The sequence below is a fragment of the Zalophus californianus genome, chromosome 8 (assembly GCF_009762305.2).
Source record: "Zalophus californianus isolate mZalCal1 chromosome 8, mZalCal1.pri.v2, whole genome shotgun sequence".
Classification (NCBI taxonomy): domain Eukaryota; kingdom Metazoa; phylum Chordata; class Mammalia; order Carnivora; family Otariidae; genus Zalophus; species Zalophus californianus.
Genome location: NC_045602.1, coordinates 27,059,003 through 27,073,578, shown reverse-complemented (window position 1 = coordinate 27,073,578; position 14,576 = coordinate 27,059,003). Strand labels below are relative to the sequence as shown.

At 37.4% G+C, this 14,576-nt stretch overlaps 1 protein-coding gene across 3 annotated transcripts in view; it reads right to left on the bottom strand.

Annotated features, from left to right (window-relative positions):
• The window catches only part of TTC27 (tetratricopeptide repeat domain 27), a 168,888-nt gene that overhangs the window by 19,973 nt on the left and 134,339 nt on the right, over positions 1-14,576 (bottom strand). For all 3 annotated transcript variants that reach the window (XM_027623115.1, XM_027623117.1, XM_027623116.1), the window contains 3 exons: positions 13,444-13,542; positions 9,842-9,894; positions 4,921-5,086 (listed from right to left, as the gene is read on the bottom strand). In XM_027623115.1, the coding sequence (XP_027478916.1) occupies positions 4,921-5,086; positions 9,842-9,894; positions 13,444-13,542 (318 nt within the window). The remainder of the gene's footprint in view (positions 1-4,920; positions 5,087-9,841; positions 9,895-13,443; positions 13,543-14,576) is intronic.

Genomic DNA, 14,576 nt, shown 5'->3' with positions numbered 1-14,576 from the left:
TCCACATATTACAGTGCTCATCAGGGTAAGTGTACTCTTAATCCCCTTCCTCTGTTCACCCATCCCCCACCCACCTTCCCTTTGGTGACCATCAGTTTGTTCTCTGTAGTTAAGAGGCTGTTTCTTGGTTTGTCCCTTGTTTTCCCTTTGTTCATTTGTTTTGTTTCCTAAATTCCACACATGAGAGAAATGACATGGTATTTGTTTTTTTCTGACTGGCTTATTTCACTTGGCATTATATTCTCTAGCTCCATCCATGTTTTTGCAAATGGCAAGATTTCATTCTTTTTTACGGTTGAATACTATTCCAGCGTGTGTGTGTGTGTGTGTGTGCGCGCACGCGTGTGCGTGTGCATGCGCGCACATCTTTTTTATCCATTCATCTATCGATGGGCACTTGGGTTGCTTCCCTAATTTGGCTATTGTAAATAATGCTGCAATTAACATTGCTGCATCTATCCCTTCGAATCAGTGTTTTTGTATTCTTAGGGTACATACCCAGTAGTGCAAATACTGGATCACAGGGTAATTCTATTTTTAACTTTTTAAGGAACCTCCATACTGTTTTCCAGAGTGGCTGTACCAGTTTGAATTCTCACCAACTGTGCACGAAGGTTCCTTTTTCTCTGAATCCTCGCCAACACTTGTTGTTTAGCTGGCCAGAAATTTAAACTAAATCCTAATAATTTTCTCTAGAAAACCAAAAAATTGTCACTTAAGTTCAGGATTAGAATTTTAAATGGGAATCAGACCACAATTTTTCCATGGGTAGAAATTCCTCATGACTAGATTGCTGGAAGGAGTGAAAAGCTCCATGAACACCAAAAGAGGTTTGAAAAATCTAAGATAAAAGTTCAATCAAAGCATCTCAATTCATGATAGGAGAAGTTTTGGGGGTTTTTTTAAGACTTTTTTTTTCCTTTTCTGAAAAATGCTCAAAATGCATCTCTATGCATTCAGAATTAAGGTTGGATAAATTGAAAGAAAAAAGTAATCCTTTTGTTATAGAATCATTCTTTAGATTAATTAAGCTTTGCTTCCTCTTTAGTTCTTCATTAAAAACTTAAGAAAAATACATTTTTACTTCAAAATGAATTGTATTGACTGAGAATTGCCCAGAATTCCCTAGAATAAAAACTATTGTGAGTCTCTTTATTCTTTCTCAGGGAAGGCTACTGAAGATTTCTAAGCCTGTGTTCCTACGATTCCAAAGAACTGGATTCAGTACACAACATACCAAATCAACAACTGAAAATTTCTTCTTTAGAATCAACTAAAAACAGGTTTTTTTGCCAGAAATTTTCTCGTTGGTATCTGTCACTGTGACTACCAACATACTATTCTAAGTATCACCTCTCTCCCCATACACTCACAGATACTCAAATACAGCAGTATTATTCTGGACATGTGCAAGACTTTTTTTCCGTCCTGAGAGAGAAGGAGACTCCCGAGCCGGGAGTGGTGGGAGAACGGCAGGACGGAAGAAAAACTTCAGTAAGATTCTCAACACCTTTCCAGCTAATTTAATTACAAGAGACTGGAATGATCAAGGCTGAACCTATTTTACTCTAAATCATCCTCTTCAGTAAAGCAACTGTTTCATTTTGTCTTGCCTTTCTTTTGGACTACGGGCCTCTCAGGTACCAGACAGCTGGATGATGTGGCATACTTGATACCCCTAAGTCAACTGAAATCAGCAATATCTTGATGACTTTATAATTCTTTATTCATGTGGAAACAACAGCTTTTCAGAACAATCTTTGTACAGTTATTTTGTTTGATAGCATTAGTTTCCTTAAAACGCAGGGGAAGATACATACATCTGTTCCAGAGGCCAACATAGCTTATGAATGTCCAAATCTATCCCATAGAACCATGGTGAGAACTGAGTTAATACACGTCAAGCGCTTAGAATAGTGTCTGGCACACAGCAAGCCCTCACTAAATGTTAGTTATGATGACTCGACCATGTCCCACTTTGACGTGGTTTATGTGCCTTGAGAAGCACAGGAGAATAAGTGAGAGAGAAAACAGAAAAGACGCCCCCTTTGATGCTCATATACCATAACCACCCAAGTCCATCTCTCATGGAAGAGGGGCCTAGACCCAGCCAGTTGGGTTCCTTATATAAAACCAACTCCAAGGGTGCCAAGCATAGAAGGATGATCAGGATTTTCTCAGGAAAATCCAAAAAGCCAGTCCGGTAAGTCAATTATTACTAATCCTTAGCAGATCCGAAGGATTGCTGTGAGTTAAAATTTGGATTCGGAGGGGAACTCCCACTCACGTCGAAAGAAAAGCAGATCAGTTAGAAACCGGGAACACACGACAGAAGATTAATGGGGTCAGACTGACCAAGGAGTCAATTCTAAGACACCTCGGGCAGACAAGACATCCCCAGCAGCAACACCAGCAGGGCAACAACTTGGGAGAATCAACCCTTCTGGTCTTATGAGGCACGAGGGGGGTTTCACACTCCCTTCTGATGCATGTGTGGTTTCTTCAGCCAAGCCTACAGGACTCCTCTAGGAGTCTACTCTGCCAGTTTGTAATTCTAAAGAGTGCTGGCTTTGAGCCAGTGGTGGTGTCTAAATGAGGAGTGTTGGATTTGAATGTTTTGCGCACATTTTTAAAATGTGAAAGAAAGAGAACCCAGAATTTATTTCAAGTATAAAATGGAATAAACTCCCAATGTAAACTATTTACATTCTCTCTGAGACTTTAGGAACAGGCTTCAGAATGCTTTCTAGTAAAGAAGGACCTTTTTAAAAATTACAGTTGAAGTAAACAGGAGGTAAGCACTTTGGAATCTCTGCCCCATCCTCAGTGGTTTGGTAACATACCAAGATCTGTTCAGAGCCTCAGCGGTACCCTCTGTCCACAGGCTAAGTGTAGAAGAGAAGAACTGCCTCCACAGAGAATTTCAGCTCTGTTTACAGGACCGGCAGGAAACCATGCAAGTAGATTTGCTAGGGCTCCTATCCTCTCTAGGATGTAAAATTCAGCTATGCCTCCATCACGTTTTAACTGATCTTTATGCTATAGAATTCAAGTCCCTTCTTTCTATAATGGAAGGTTAATGTACAATATTTAGAAAGGACAGAAGAGTAAAAGAAAAAGAAAGCTGATTCGAAGGGGTCAACATATGCCCTGGAAGTAGGTATATCTTTCTACTCGAAGCCAAAGATCTTTCAAGTGAATGGCCCAGAACCTGAGCCTTGAAGTAATGTGGCCAGTCATATGGCTGAGCCTGCAAGACCATGCATCCAGGTTGAGGGCTGGCGCTATATGACAAGGCCCAAATAAGGTAAATTTTGGAATAACTGGAGTACAGACAACAGGACATAAAAATAGTAAGCTATTATCATATATTAGGTGTTATTTTTGTTTTTTCATAATTTCAACTGCATCATTTTAAATAGCACGTGCTGATTAATGCAAATAAAGTATTACATTTTCAAGCCCCCTGACTTTGTAACCCATAGGCTTCTGCACAGCCTTGTCCTTACACAATCTTCAACCACAGTTCAACCACAAGATGACAAACACAATAGCTTCAAGTATCCCATGTTTTCTGAAAGGATCTAATATTTTTTGTACAGTGTTAGACTTAACCATTCTGACTTCATCTTACCAAGAGGACCATTTCACTAAACACTGCAAAGAAAATGTTAGTCTTCATTTCTATATTGTTCAAACCATCTGAAAGTATGCAGTAAATGCTTGTTCAAAGAGTGAATAAATGAGTATTGGACTTACTCCAGCTATTACATTGAGATAACCAAAGCAATAAATCACACAAACATCATTCTATTTCATTTCTGCAAGCTGACTGTATGTACGTAAACCACATAACAAATATTCTTAACTGAGTCACAATAACATTCAGTCTATAACTGCACAAACATATTTGACATTGGAATGCCAGAATATTTAATGAAGAATATTCAACTCGAGAAAAAAACCGCTCATTTTATGTATCACATGTGTTTAACAAAATTTTCCCGTGTGTAGTCAAGGAAACAATTTATATCACTCAGGTGATTCTGGTCACCAATTCTGACCTGTGTGTGTGCGTGCATGTGCATGTACACACACGTGTGCAGGGCTGGGAGGTTCCCCACACTACCAACTCAATTCTGACACTATTTACCTACAGATAGCACTGGATCCCACAGACGGAGGTCTCAGTCCTATAAGACTGCCAATCCTTCCTCCTCCCGACTCCAGAGCCAGTCACAAGTCCAGGTTGTCACCTGTGCTTTATAGATTGGAGGTTCCAAACCCTACCCTTTGGGTTTGATTAATTTGCTAGAGCAGTAAGTTCACAGAACTCCAAGAAACATTTGGCTTACTAGATTACTGGTTTATTATGAAAAGATGTAACTCAGGAACAGCCAGATGGAAGAGGTGCATAAGGCAAAGTATGTGGGAAAGGGCATGGTGCTTCCACGCTCTCTCAGGGTGTACCATTCTCCTTGCACCTCCATGTGTTCACCAACCCAGATGCTCTTCGAACCCTATCCTGTTGGGTTTTTATGGAAGCTCAATTACATAGACATGACTGATTAAATCACTGGCCACATTGGTGATGGAGTTCAATCTCCATACCCTCTCCCCTCCCAGGAGGTCATGAGGGGAGAGGAGTGGAGGTTATGGGAATGAAAGTTCCAACCCTCTAATCGCATGGTTGACACCCTGGCAACCATCCCCATCCTTAGGTGCTTTCCAAAAGTCACCTCATTAACACAACAAAAGACACCTTTACGGCTGTCTTCGCTTAGGAAATTTCAAAGGTTTTTGGAGCCCTGTGCCAGAAACCAGAATCAAAACCAAATACATATTTAGTCAATATCACAATCATATAATCAAGCATTAACATCAATCACAAGTTGAAAAAACAAAATATGAATATATTACCTGAACATCTTTGTATTTGTCTCGTAAGTCCAAGAGCCTGTGATAGGCTTTAATGGCTTCTGAAAATTCTCCAACATCAGTGCTAGTGAGAATGTAGTTTTCCCAGATCTGCCAGTGTTCATAGTTGCACTTGAGGGCTTCTTGTAAAGTTCTAAAAGCTTTTAATCTATTGAAGGTCAGATTTTAAAGAGAATAATAACGAATAATCATAGCTAAAGAAATCATAGCTTCAGGTATAAAATGCTAATATGAACGTCCTGTCAGTCCTTAGTCATTCATATTAATAAATAGAATCTGAGACCCAAATAACCCAAAATCACTTCAAATTTCCCTACAAAATTTTTTAAAATTTAAAAGGAGCTTATATGAGACTGATAGTCACTGAACTCTACCTCTGAAACTTACAATACACTATATGTTAATTAATTGAACTTAAATTAAAAATAAATAAATAAAATAAAATTTTTAAAGGAGCAAGAAATGGCACAACAAAAACAGGTAGAAATGAAACAAGGACAGGGAGATGTAAATAAAAAACCAACTGGAAATTCTGGAATTGAAAGAGACACTTAAACAAATAAACAAACAAAACCTCAATAGGTGACAAAAAACTAGACTGCACACAAGGACAGAACTGATGAACTAGAAAGCAATAGTGAGGAATCCACAAGGAATTCAGATTAAAAAATAAAAGAGCAATAAAGAGAGGAAAGTATGAGAGGTAAGGCTCAAACATACATTTGATAGACATGCCACAGTAAACAGACGCAGAAAATGTCAGGACAAGGTATTTGAAAAGATAAAGCTGAGCATTTCCCACAACTGACAACAAAGATCTAATTCTATGATCAAAAGTATATTTTTGTACCAAACATAAGTAAAGATAAACCAACACCTAGGTATATTGTATGAAATTGCAAAACATAAAAATAATCCTAAAACCTACAAAAGAATGACAATGAAAACAGCAGATATTTCATTAGTAACAAAAGATGTAGAAGACAACACAATAGTACGTGTAAAGCACTGCATGAAAATAATTGTCATGCCTAAATATTATAACCAGCTAAACTTACCAGTCAAGAGTAAATGCAAAGTCCAACACTTTGAGATATACAAAGACTAAGAAAGTTTATCATCTACTGGCCCAAACAAAAGAACGACTGAGGGACCCTCTCTTGCAAAAATAAAAGGGAATTCAGACAGAAAGGGATACAATAAACGATCAACAGTGAGAACAGAAATTGATAAAGTACATCATTACATTTAACTAATTATTGAGAAAAAAATTACCAGTTGTTTGTGTAAAAAAAGTATAACAGACCATATTCTCTGAAATTAAATAAGAAATCAACAGTAAATAGCTAAAAAATTATATGCCTGGAAACTTAAAGATGCACTCCTAAAAAAAAAAGAAAGAAAGAAAAGAAAAGAAACCACAGTGAGGGAACAAGGAGACTCATATTAGAAAATAAAAAATATTTAGAACTTAATGAAAATACTATATATCACCATCTGCAGGATATAGCTGAACCAGTATTTTTAGAGGGAAATTTGTGATCTTAAATGCACTTATTACCAAAAAATGACAATCAGTGAAAACATTTAACTTAACATTGTAGAAAAACACCAAATAAACAAGAAAGAAGAAAATAATAAATACAAAGAAAAACTATAAATGATTAACAAAACCAAAAGCTAGCTCTTTGAAAAATAATGAAACAGACAAATGGGTAACTAAATTCCATTTAGAATAAAAGAAAATGGCACAAATAAGATTAGTAATTTTTTGAAAAAAAATCATAAGAGAATGCTATGAATAAATTATACACATGACCTAAAGAAATGGAAAGCCAAATAAATCAATTAAAATTAAAACAAAGCTAGGCAGTTTTACAGAAAAGGTATACCAAACCATCAAGGAATCTTTGTCCTATACTAGCCACTTCAGAAAAGAGAAAAACACTATTAAAAACTTGATACTGACAAGGAAATCAACAGAACTTCATGTCACCTTTTCTCTAAGTTAAAAATCTCAGCAAACAAAAAGATGCTTGATCCTTTCCTCCCCTCTCTGGATAAGACTATAGTTCCTTTATGGATCATAAATATTTTACTGGACAACTACAGTAACCTTCTTCAAGTGTATGCTATCAATCTCCTTTTCCAAAGCCATTTTGAGTTTGTTAATTTATGACTACAAGGTCTACCTCCGTTTCCTTGCCGAGCCCCACCGTGTTACAGCAAGGCATCTCCTCCTCCATGACTTTAAGGCAAATTTTGGAGGGGATAATGGAGATTCTTCTGGTCATCCCAGGCCATTGCTCTGAGAATCACTCCCTGAAGCATTTAATCAGTTTCTAATATACCTATGGTACCAATCACAATAACGTCCTTACAATGAAGTCCTTCTTGTCTTCTCATTAGCAGCCAATTCACTGCAGTTTAATTTTTTATTCTCTACATTAAACAATTTGCCTAAAGTTGTTATGGAACGTACTGATTGACTTATCCCTTGCTTTTAGAGTTAAAAATGAAGGTACCCTTGCTGTAACCCTTCCTTCTTCAAATTCAGCCTTAAATTGTTTTGGGAGTGTGTGTGTGTGTGTGTGTGTGTGTGTGTGTGCGCACGCGTGTGTGTGTATGTGTGTGTGTGTGTGTGTTGTCTTTTTCCCTTTCTTGGTTCCACTCCCTACGCCCACCTCCCACATAACTGCAACTGCCTTCAGCAGTGGTAGACTGAGATTGCAGTTCTCCCACCTGCATGGGGGTGGGTGAGGTCGGCCTGCTGGAAAAGAACTTGACAGGCAGCAACCCAGGCAAGAGGATTATCCTCTGTCCTACATACCCTCTCATCCTTTGCCCACAATCTCCTGGCCTCAGAGTTTTCTCTATGAATTCCTTTTTCGTAAGTGTAGCTTCCTTCATAAGGCTCTTCAGTTCAGGATTCACTTATTGAGCCCACAATGGTCGTGACACTGCTATAAAAGTTACAGAGAAAGATGGGAGATTTTCCCAAAGGACTGGCAGGGGTGTGATGCCTGCGGAATCAGATGAAACAGCAAAGAGGGTATGTTAGTGAAGAACCCCAGGAGAGCAAAGGGACAGACGAGATGGTTTAAAGGGTACCTTTTAGGCACGGATTCTTTTGAGAGGAGCGGTCATAATTTCCCCCTGAAGTAACAATCTCATGAGTCAAAAATGAGCTATGTCTGGGACAGCAGCAAAGAAAGGAAAGAGCAAAAAGGCAAGAATAAAGCAGTGATTCACCTTTGACCTTACAACCCCATTTTTACACAAAAACCTATTTGTGGAGTTGCAGGAAGACAAGAAAGTGCCAAATAGAAGTCGAACAATGTGCAGGACCCCCTACGAGAGAAAGCGGAATTCTTAGGGTTAATGGGCTGGAAAACGAGGTAGAGTATCAAGAGCCTCACTGCATACAAAATTATCAGGGTTACCAGAAAAACCCACTGAGGTCACTCTACAACTATGACAGGGATTTCCCCTGCCCCTTGCTTTAAACCAAAAGGTCCCTAGGGAATTTTAACACAATCAGTTGCAATCAAGAACACAATATTATTTTCCAAAGCGTGCAGTAGAAAAAACAGTACTTTCTTTATGTAGTTTGTCATCCAAGAGCAGCAGAAGTATTTCAATGTAACGTGGATTTAATGGTATCTTCAGAAGTATCTTGTGAATCCACAAAGAAAAATTAAATTAGGCTTGAAAATAAGGCCAAATGAAAATGGAAACAGATCCATCCTTTCCTTCATTTGCTAAAACTCTGGCAATAGCAACCCTTGTCTCTTCCCTTGGCTTTCTATGGCCAGTCAATAAGGCCAATTGGTTGTCCCCTTTATAAATTGGCATGTGCCCTTTTTTTTCCAGGCTAGTTATCTCCTGCCTGGACTGTTACAACAGCTGTCTCCTGACTGGGTTCCCAGCCCCCAGCTTCCCCTCTAGTCTGTCTCACAGTGCCACCAGATAAATCTTCCCCAAAAGCTTCTTTCTTCATGAAATTGCCCCCACTGAAAGCGCAGGCATCTTACTGCCAACAGGACAGTCTCAACTTGTTAGTCAGATCATCAGAACACACTGCAATTTGACTCCAACCTTCTCTCTCCCTACAGACCTCACTGTAATCTACAGCTGGTGCAATTTACTTGCTCTGCATATGATCACATTCCCCTCGCTTGAGAGGCTTTCCTCTGTCCCCTCTACCCATTCTTCCAATTTCAGCTTGCGTCCAGCATTCTGTCAGAAGCACTGGGTGTTATACACAAACAATGAATCATGGAACGCTACATCAAAAACTAATGATGTAATGTATGGTGATTAACATAATAAAAAAAAAAGAAGCGTTCCTGAATCAGGACCATAATCCTTCTCTCTTCTGAGACCCACACAGAGTGTCTGGCATAGAATGAGTGTTCTACAAATATCACCTACTGTTATTATAGCTCTCCTTGGATTTCCCACTTGATATTTACCACGTACTACTTCTGATCAATTTTTAAAATAATACAGCCTGATATTTTATTCTTTAAATCTACAATTCCTGAAGACATTGGTTTATATTTATATTTCTCAGTAATACCCTGTACACAGCAAGCAAGCAATCAATAACAATCTATCAATTGAGTTGATCAACTAAAGGCATGCATGCTCTCATCGTGTAATGGAATTTAGGATGCAAAACTTCAGTATCAAATAAAGATTCCAAATAATAGTTCTTATTTTATTACACAGTAAATGTTTTCAAAAAATAAACTACATTTAGAATTCAAATGGCCATAAGTCATCCTAACTCAAAGGTATGGATGGGCAAGGGGAAAAGGAGTAAAGGCACTAAGTTCAGTGGAAGAAAATCTTGTTCATTTTGGAAACTGAGTTCTTCATATTTGTTTGATGTACTTACTTTTGTTTTAATCGGATATAGGAAGTTGATAAATTGTTCCAAGCTTCAGCATTCTGAAATGATAGAGAACTCAGTTATAGACTATTCTCATTTAGGTAAAATAATTGCTACAACCCAAAGTATAACATATTTTTCTAGTGCAGGAGGTGCTCCTTACGATCACAATTTTCAATAAGGTATGTTTAAGGTATATGAGAAAATTAAATAAATTAAATTTAACTTTCATAATTTAAAACAAAAATAGCCAACAAACTGACATAACTATTATAGTACTAATTTGGAATTTAGCTAAGACTTTATTTCCAAATTTAGATTTCCAAAGTAACTGGACAATCTGCAATATAAATTATACAATATATAGATTTATTACAAATCCAAGGTGATGCAGAATATTGTTTTTCATATCTTAAAAGCCTTTGCTATTTTACCATCATCCTTCATCAGATAGGAGAAGAATGGAGTATGTGTTCTCCAGTGTTATTTCTAAGTATTTCATCAATCAAACATATTTCTCTACCTATTCCTCTATGCATGACAAAAATAAATTTAAGTCATTACATAAATGTTGAACAATATGAATTATGTTTGTTCCTTTTTGTTCAGCTCTTTATAAAATATAGAGTATATAGTTTTCAAGTTCATATGTACGTTTTAAAAAATAAGTGGCAATGGACCTTTGCTTGCAGACATAGCACAGTTAGTATTAGACTAGTCTTATTACCATAAAAAGCTACAAACTGGACAAAATTTAGGGAACTGTTTTTGAAAAGTCAGACAACAAACCGCATGGGGCTGTGACCCTTGAGAGAAGGTAAACTGAAGATGTCTCAACAATCAACCTACACCTCCATCTAGAGGCACTTTCAGGGCTCAGCACAGAGAGGTAGAAACCAAATGAAGCACAGCAAGTCTTACTGGGATTAAGAAAGAGATGAGAGTTCAGGGCTCAAAAGCTGGCCAGAACTTGCAGGGCAAAAAAACAGGGAAGTGAGATCTGTGCAGAGAATAAGCTCCAGAAACCTCAATAAGCATCTCCTTGAGTCCTTGGCTGAATATTAAGCTATACACGTACAGGGCAAAACTTCTTGAGGCCAGGCAGTGAACAACTACCAGAGAGCTGTAAGCTGAATGGAAATTCTGGAGGTCATACAATGCTAAGAGCTAGTCAAGTTCCAACCAACCAGAGTGGAGAACTCTTATTGTTCACAAATGGTATTAAGTTCAACCACCAAAAGCTTATACCTTAAAAGAAGGGTGATTACATCCCTAGAATAAGGACAATGCAGGACCCACCCTAACAAAGTTTAAAATAAAACTGATCCACAAGTAAATCAGACAAATGCCAAAATAAAGCTCTATCTTCCTTAAGGGAAAACAAAACCCAGAAACTCAACAACACGGCATCCACGATGTGTAGGATACAATAAAAAAATATTGGTAGACGTGCAAACGAACAAGAAAATTCATCCATAACCAAAGAAAAAATTAATTAATAGAAACAGATACAGAAATGAAAGAGATGTTGGAATAAGATACAAGAACTTGACAACAGTTGTTATAAATACAAACAAAGATATGAAGAAAACATGAACATAATAAGGGGACAACTTGGGAATCTTAACAGAAACATGAAAACTATAAAAAGGACCAAATGAAAGTTTTTGAACTAAAAAAATTACATTATCTGAAATGATGTGTAGATTTTTTAAAGTGAGAAATAATATTAGATTACTTTCAGGTGTACAACATAATGATTCAATATATGTATATACTATGAAATGATCACCACTAGTAAGTTTAGTCAACATCCACCACCACATGTAGTGTGATGAGTTTAATGAATAGATTTAAGAGCAGATTGGACATAAATGTAGGAGCTAAAACAATAAAACTCTTAGAAGAAAAGACAGGGGTAAATCTTCATGATCTTAAATTTGGCAATGGATTCTTAGATAGGACACCAAAGACATGAACAACAAAAGAAAAAACAGGTAAGCTGTACCTCATCAAAACTACAAACTGTGGTACTTCAAAGACACTTTCAAAAGTGAAAAACAATTTACAGAATGGGAGAAAAAATTTTCAAATCATATATCCATATGAGGACTTCTATCTAGGATGTATAAAGAAACTCCTACAACTCAACATAAAAGACAACTAAACCGATTTAAAAATGGGCAAAGGATGTCAATAAACATTTCTCCAAAGATGGGACACAAATGGCCAATAAGCACATGGAAAGATGCTCAACATCACTAGCCAACAGGGCAATGGAAAATGAAACCACCACAAGATGCCACCTCCTCGGATGACTCGAATCAACAAGAAAGGTAATAACAAGTGCTGGCAAAGATGTTGAGAAACTGGAACCCCCACACATTTGCTGGTGGGGATGTAAAATGGTGATTTAGAAAAACAGTCTGGCAGTTTCTCAGAATTTTGAAGACAGAGCTAACATACCCAGTAACTCTACTAGTAGGTACATACCCAAGAGAAATAGAAATGTATGTCCACACAAAAACTTGTAAATGACTGTTCACAGCAACCTAATTCATGATAGCCAAAAAGAAACAATCCAAATGTCCATCAACTGATGAACAAATAAGTAACGTGTGATACGCCCACATAACATAATATTATTTGACCATAAAAAGGAACGAAGTACTGATACATGCAACAACATGGATGAACTGTGAAAACATTGATCTAAGTGAAACAAGCCACAAAAGACCACATAGCGTATGATTCCATTTATATGAAATGTCCAGAATAGGCAAATCTAGAGACAGAACATACATTAGTGGTTGCCTGGGGCAGGAGGGGGAGGGTGGGGAGTGGAAGGTGTTTGGAAGAAGTGAGGACTGACTGCTAATGAGTACAAGGGGGTTCTTTTTATGACAATAAAATGTTCTTAAAATTGATTGTGGCGATGGTTGTGCAATTCTGAATATACTAAGAAATCACTGAATTGTACCCTTTAAATGGAGGAACTATATGGGATGTGAATTATTTATCATCTCAGTAAAACTATTAAATATTAAAAGACTATAAATGAAAAGAACTTTTTAAGAAGGCAATTAGCATAGGCAGCACACGTTACTGAATAACAAAACAGATGTGACATTTTGCTATATACTTCAGTTAAGTATAATTTTAACTAAAAAACTGTTGTACCAAAATTATTTCCATGAATAACTTAGCTATTATAAGAAGAAACTTCTTTCTAGATTTATAAATCATTTACCTTAAGGTGTAACCTTCTGTCAAAGGTATACTTTCTTCCAACGCAAAAGGAACTGCTGTTCTTTTATTTTAACATAAAATAATAGAAAATTGGAATTTTTTGCCTTCTTTTATCTGTTTTTTTTTTTTGTGAGAGAATACTTACCATGAGATCTACCCTCTTTACAAATTTTTAAGTACACAACACAGTACTGTTAACCACAGGCTCCATGTTGTACAGCAAATCTCTAGAACTTACTCATCTTGTATAACTGAAACTCTATACCCATAGGAATTGCTATTCTGAACTACAGTACAATCCAAGTAACTTAGAGAATATCAAAGAGCTGTGAGAAGGAAAGCAGACCGAACAAACTCACGTCGGGTTCTAGAGTCACACAACGCTGAAATGCCTTCGCAGAACCTCCGTAGTCTTCCAAGGCCAAATAGGCACAGCCAAGAGAAAACCACACCCCCAGCTGCAAAGACAAAAGGTCAAAGTCATTCAAACACATAGAGACAACAAACACATAGAGACAACTATAGGATATTTATTTTACACTTTACATTCACTTCCATATAGGAAATTGAGTGGTAGAGATTAATTTTTTCATATAATTTTCAAAGCTAATACAACACCAAAAGCATGTGCAGTATCCCTGCCCATCTTCTGCCGAGAAAGACCATTCTTTGTGTTAACCAAACACCATGAATGATCTCCAGAGCTCTGTCTATAAACCCTGATACTATGAATGTGGGATTAATCTAACCTTTTGACTGAGTATCAACTATGTCAAAGTATACAAAGTATCAGCAAAATCACAACTGACAAATGTATGACGAAGAAAAACTCTTGCTTTCATCTTTAAGTTAGACCACAAACAATTCTGCAATTTAACCATGAGCAGCTCTGCTTAGGCATGCCTGAAAATAATTTGGAGAAAGCCGGCTGAGAATCTGGATTACCAAATAGCCGTTCAAAATGGAAAGCCTGATTTAAGTCAGTAAGATGCGTTAGCAGGGAGATTTAGAAAAAAAAAACAGGTGAATTAGGAAGTAGCTATTGAAATTACAACAGAATTCTTCGTATCACAGTGTTTCCTTAAAATTCAATAGCCTCTATCAAAAGGAAGATAAAACTGATAAAAATTCAATGAAATCAGTCAGAAAACCAGCTGTTGGGAGTCAAGTTTGCTTTCCTTTCTGATACAGTTAGTAAGGGCAAGAGAATGCAGCTGATTTGGTCGCTAACTCCCAGGACAAAGGCAGAGAGCCGGAGGACAGGTTCGGTGGCACCCTTCAGGGTGGGAAAGGAAGTGAGGTGCTCTGTTATCTGTCCGGATCCTTCCGCAGAGGCAGCGCAGGAAGCGGCCCATGCACACTCCTCCCCCAGCCATTTCCACAAAACTTGTTCCATATGGCTAGTTGAGGCCTGAATGGTTTTTAAGGAGATAAAGATTTTTAGCCGATAATTAGAGATAAGGCTTAGAAAGCAAACATCCTTGGGCAATTT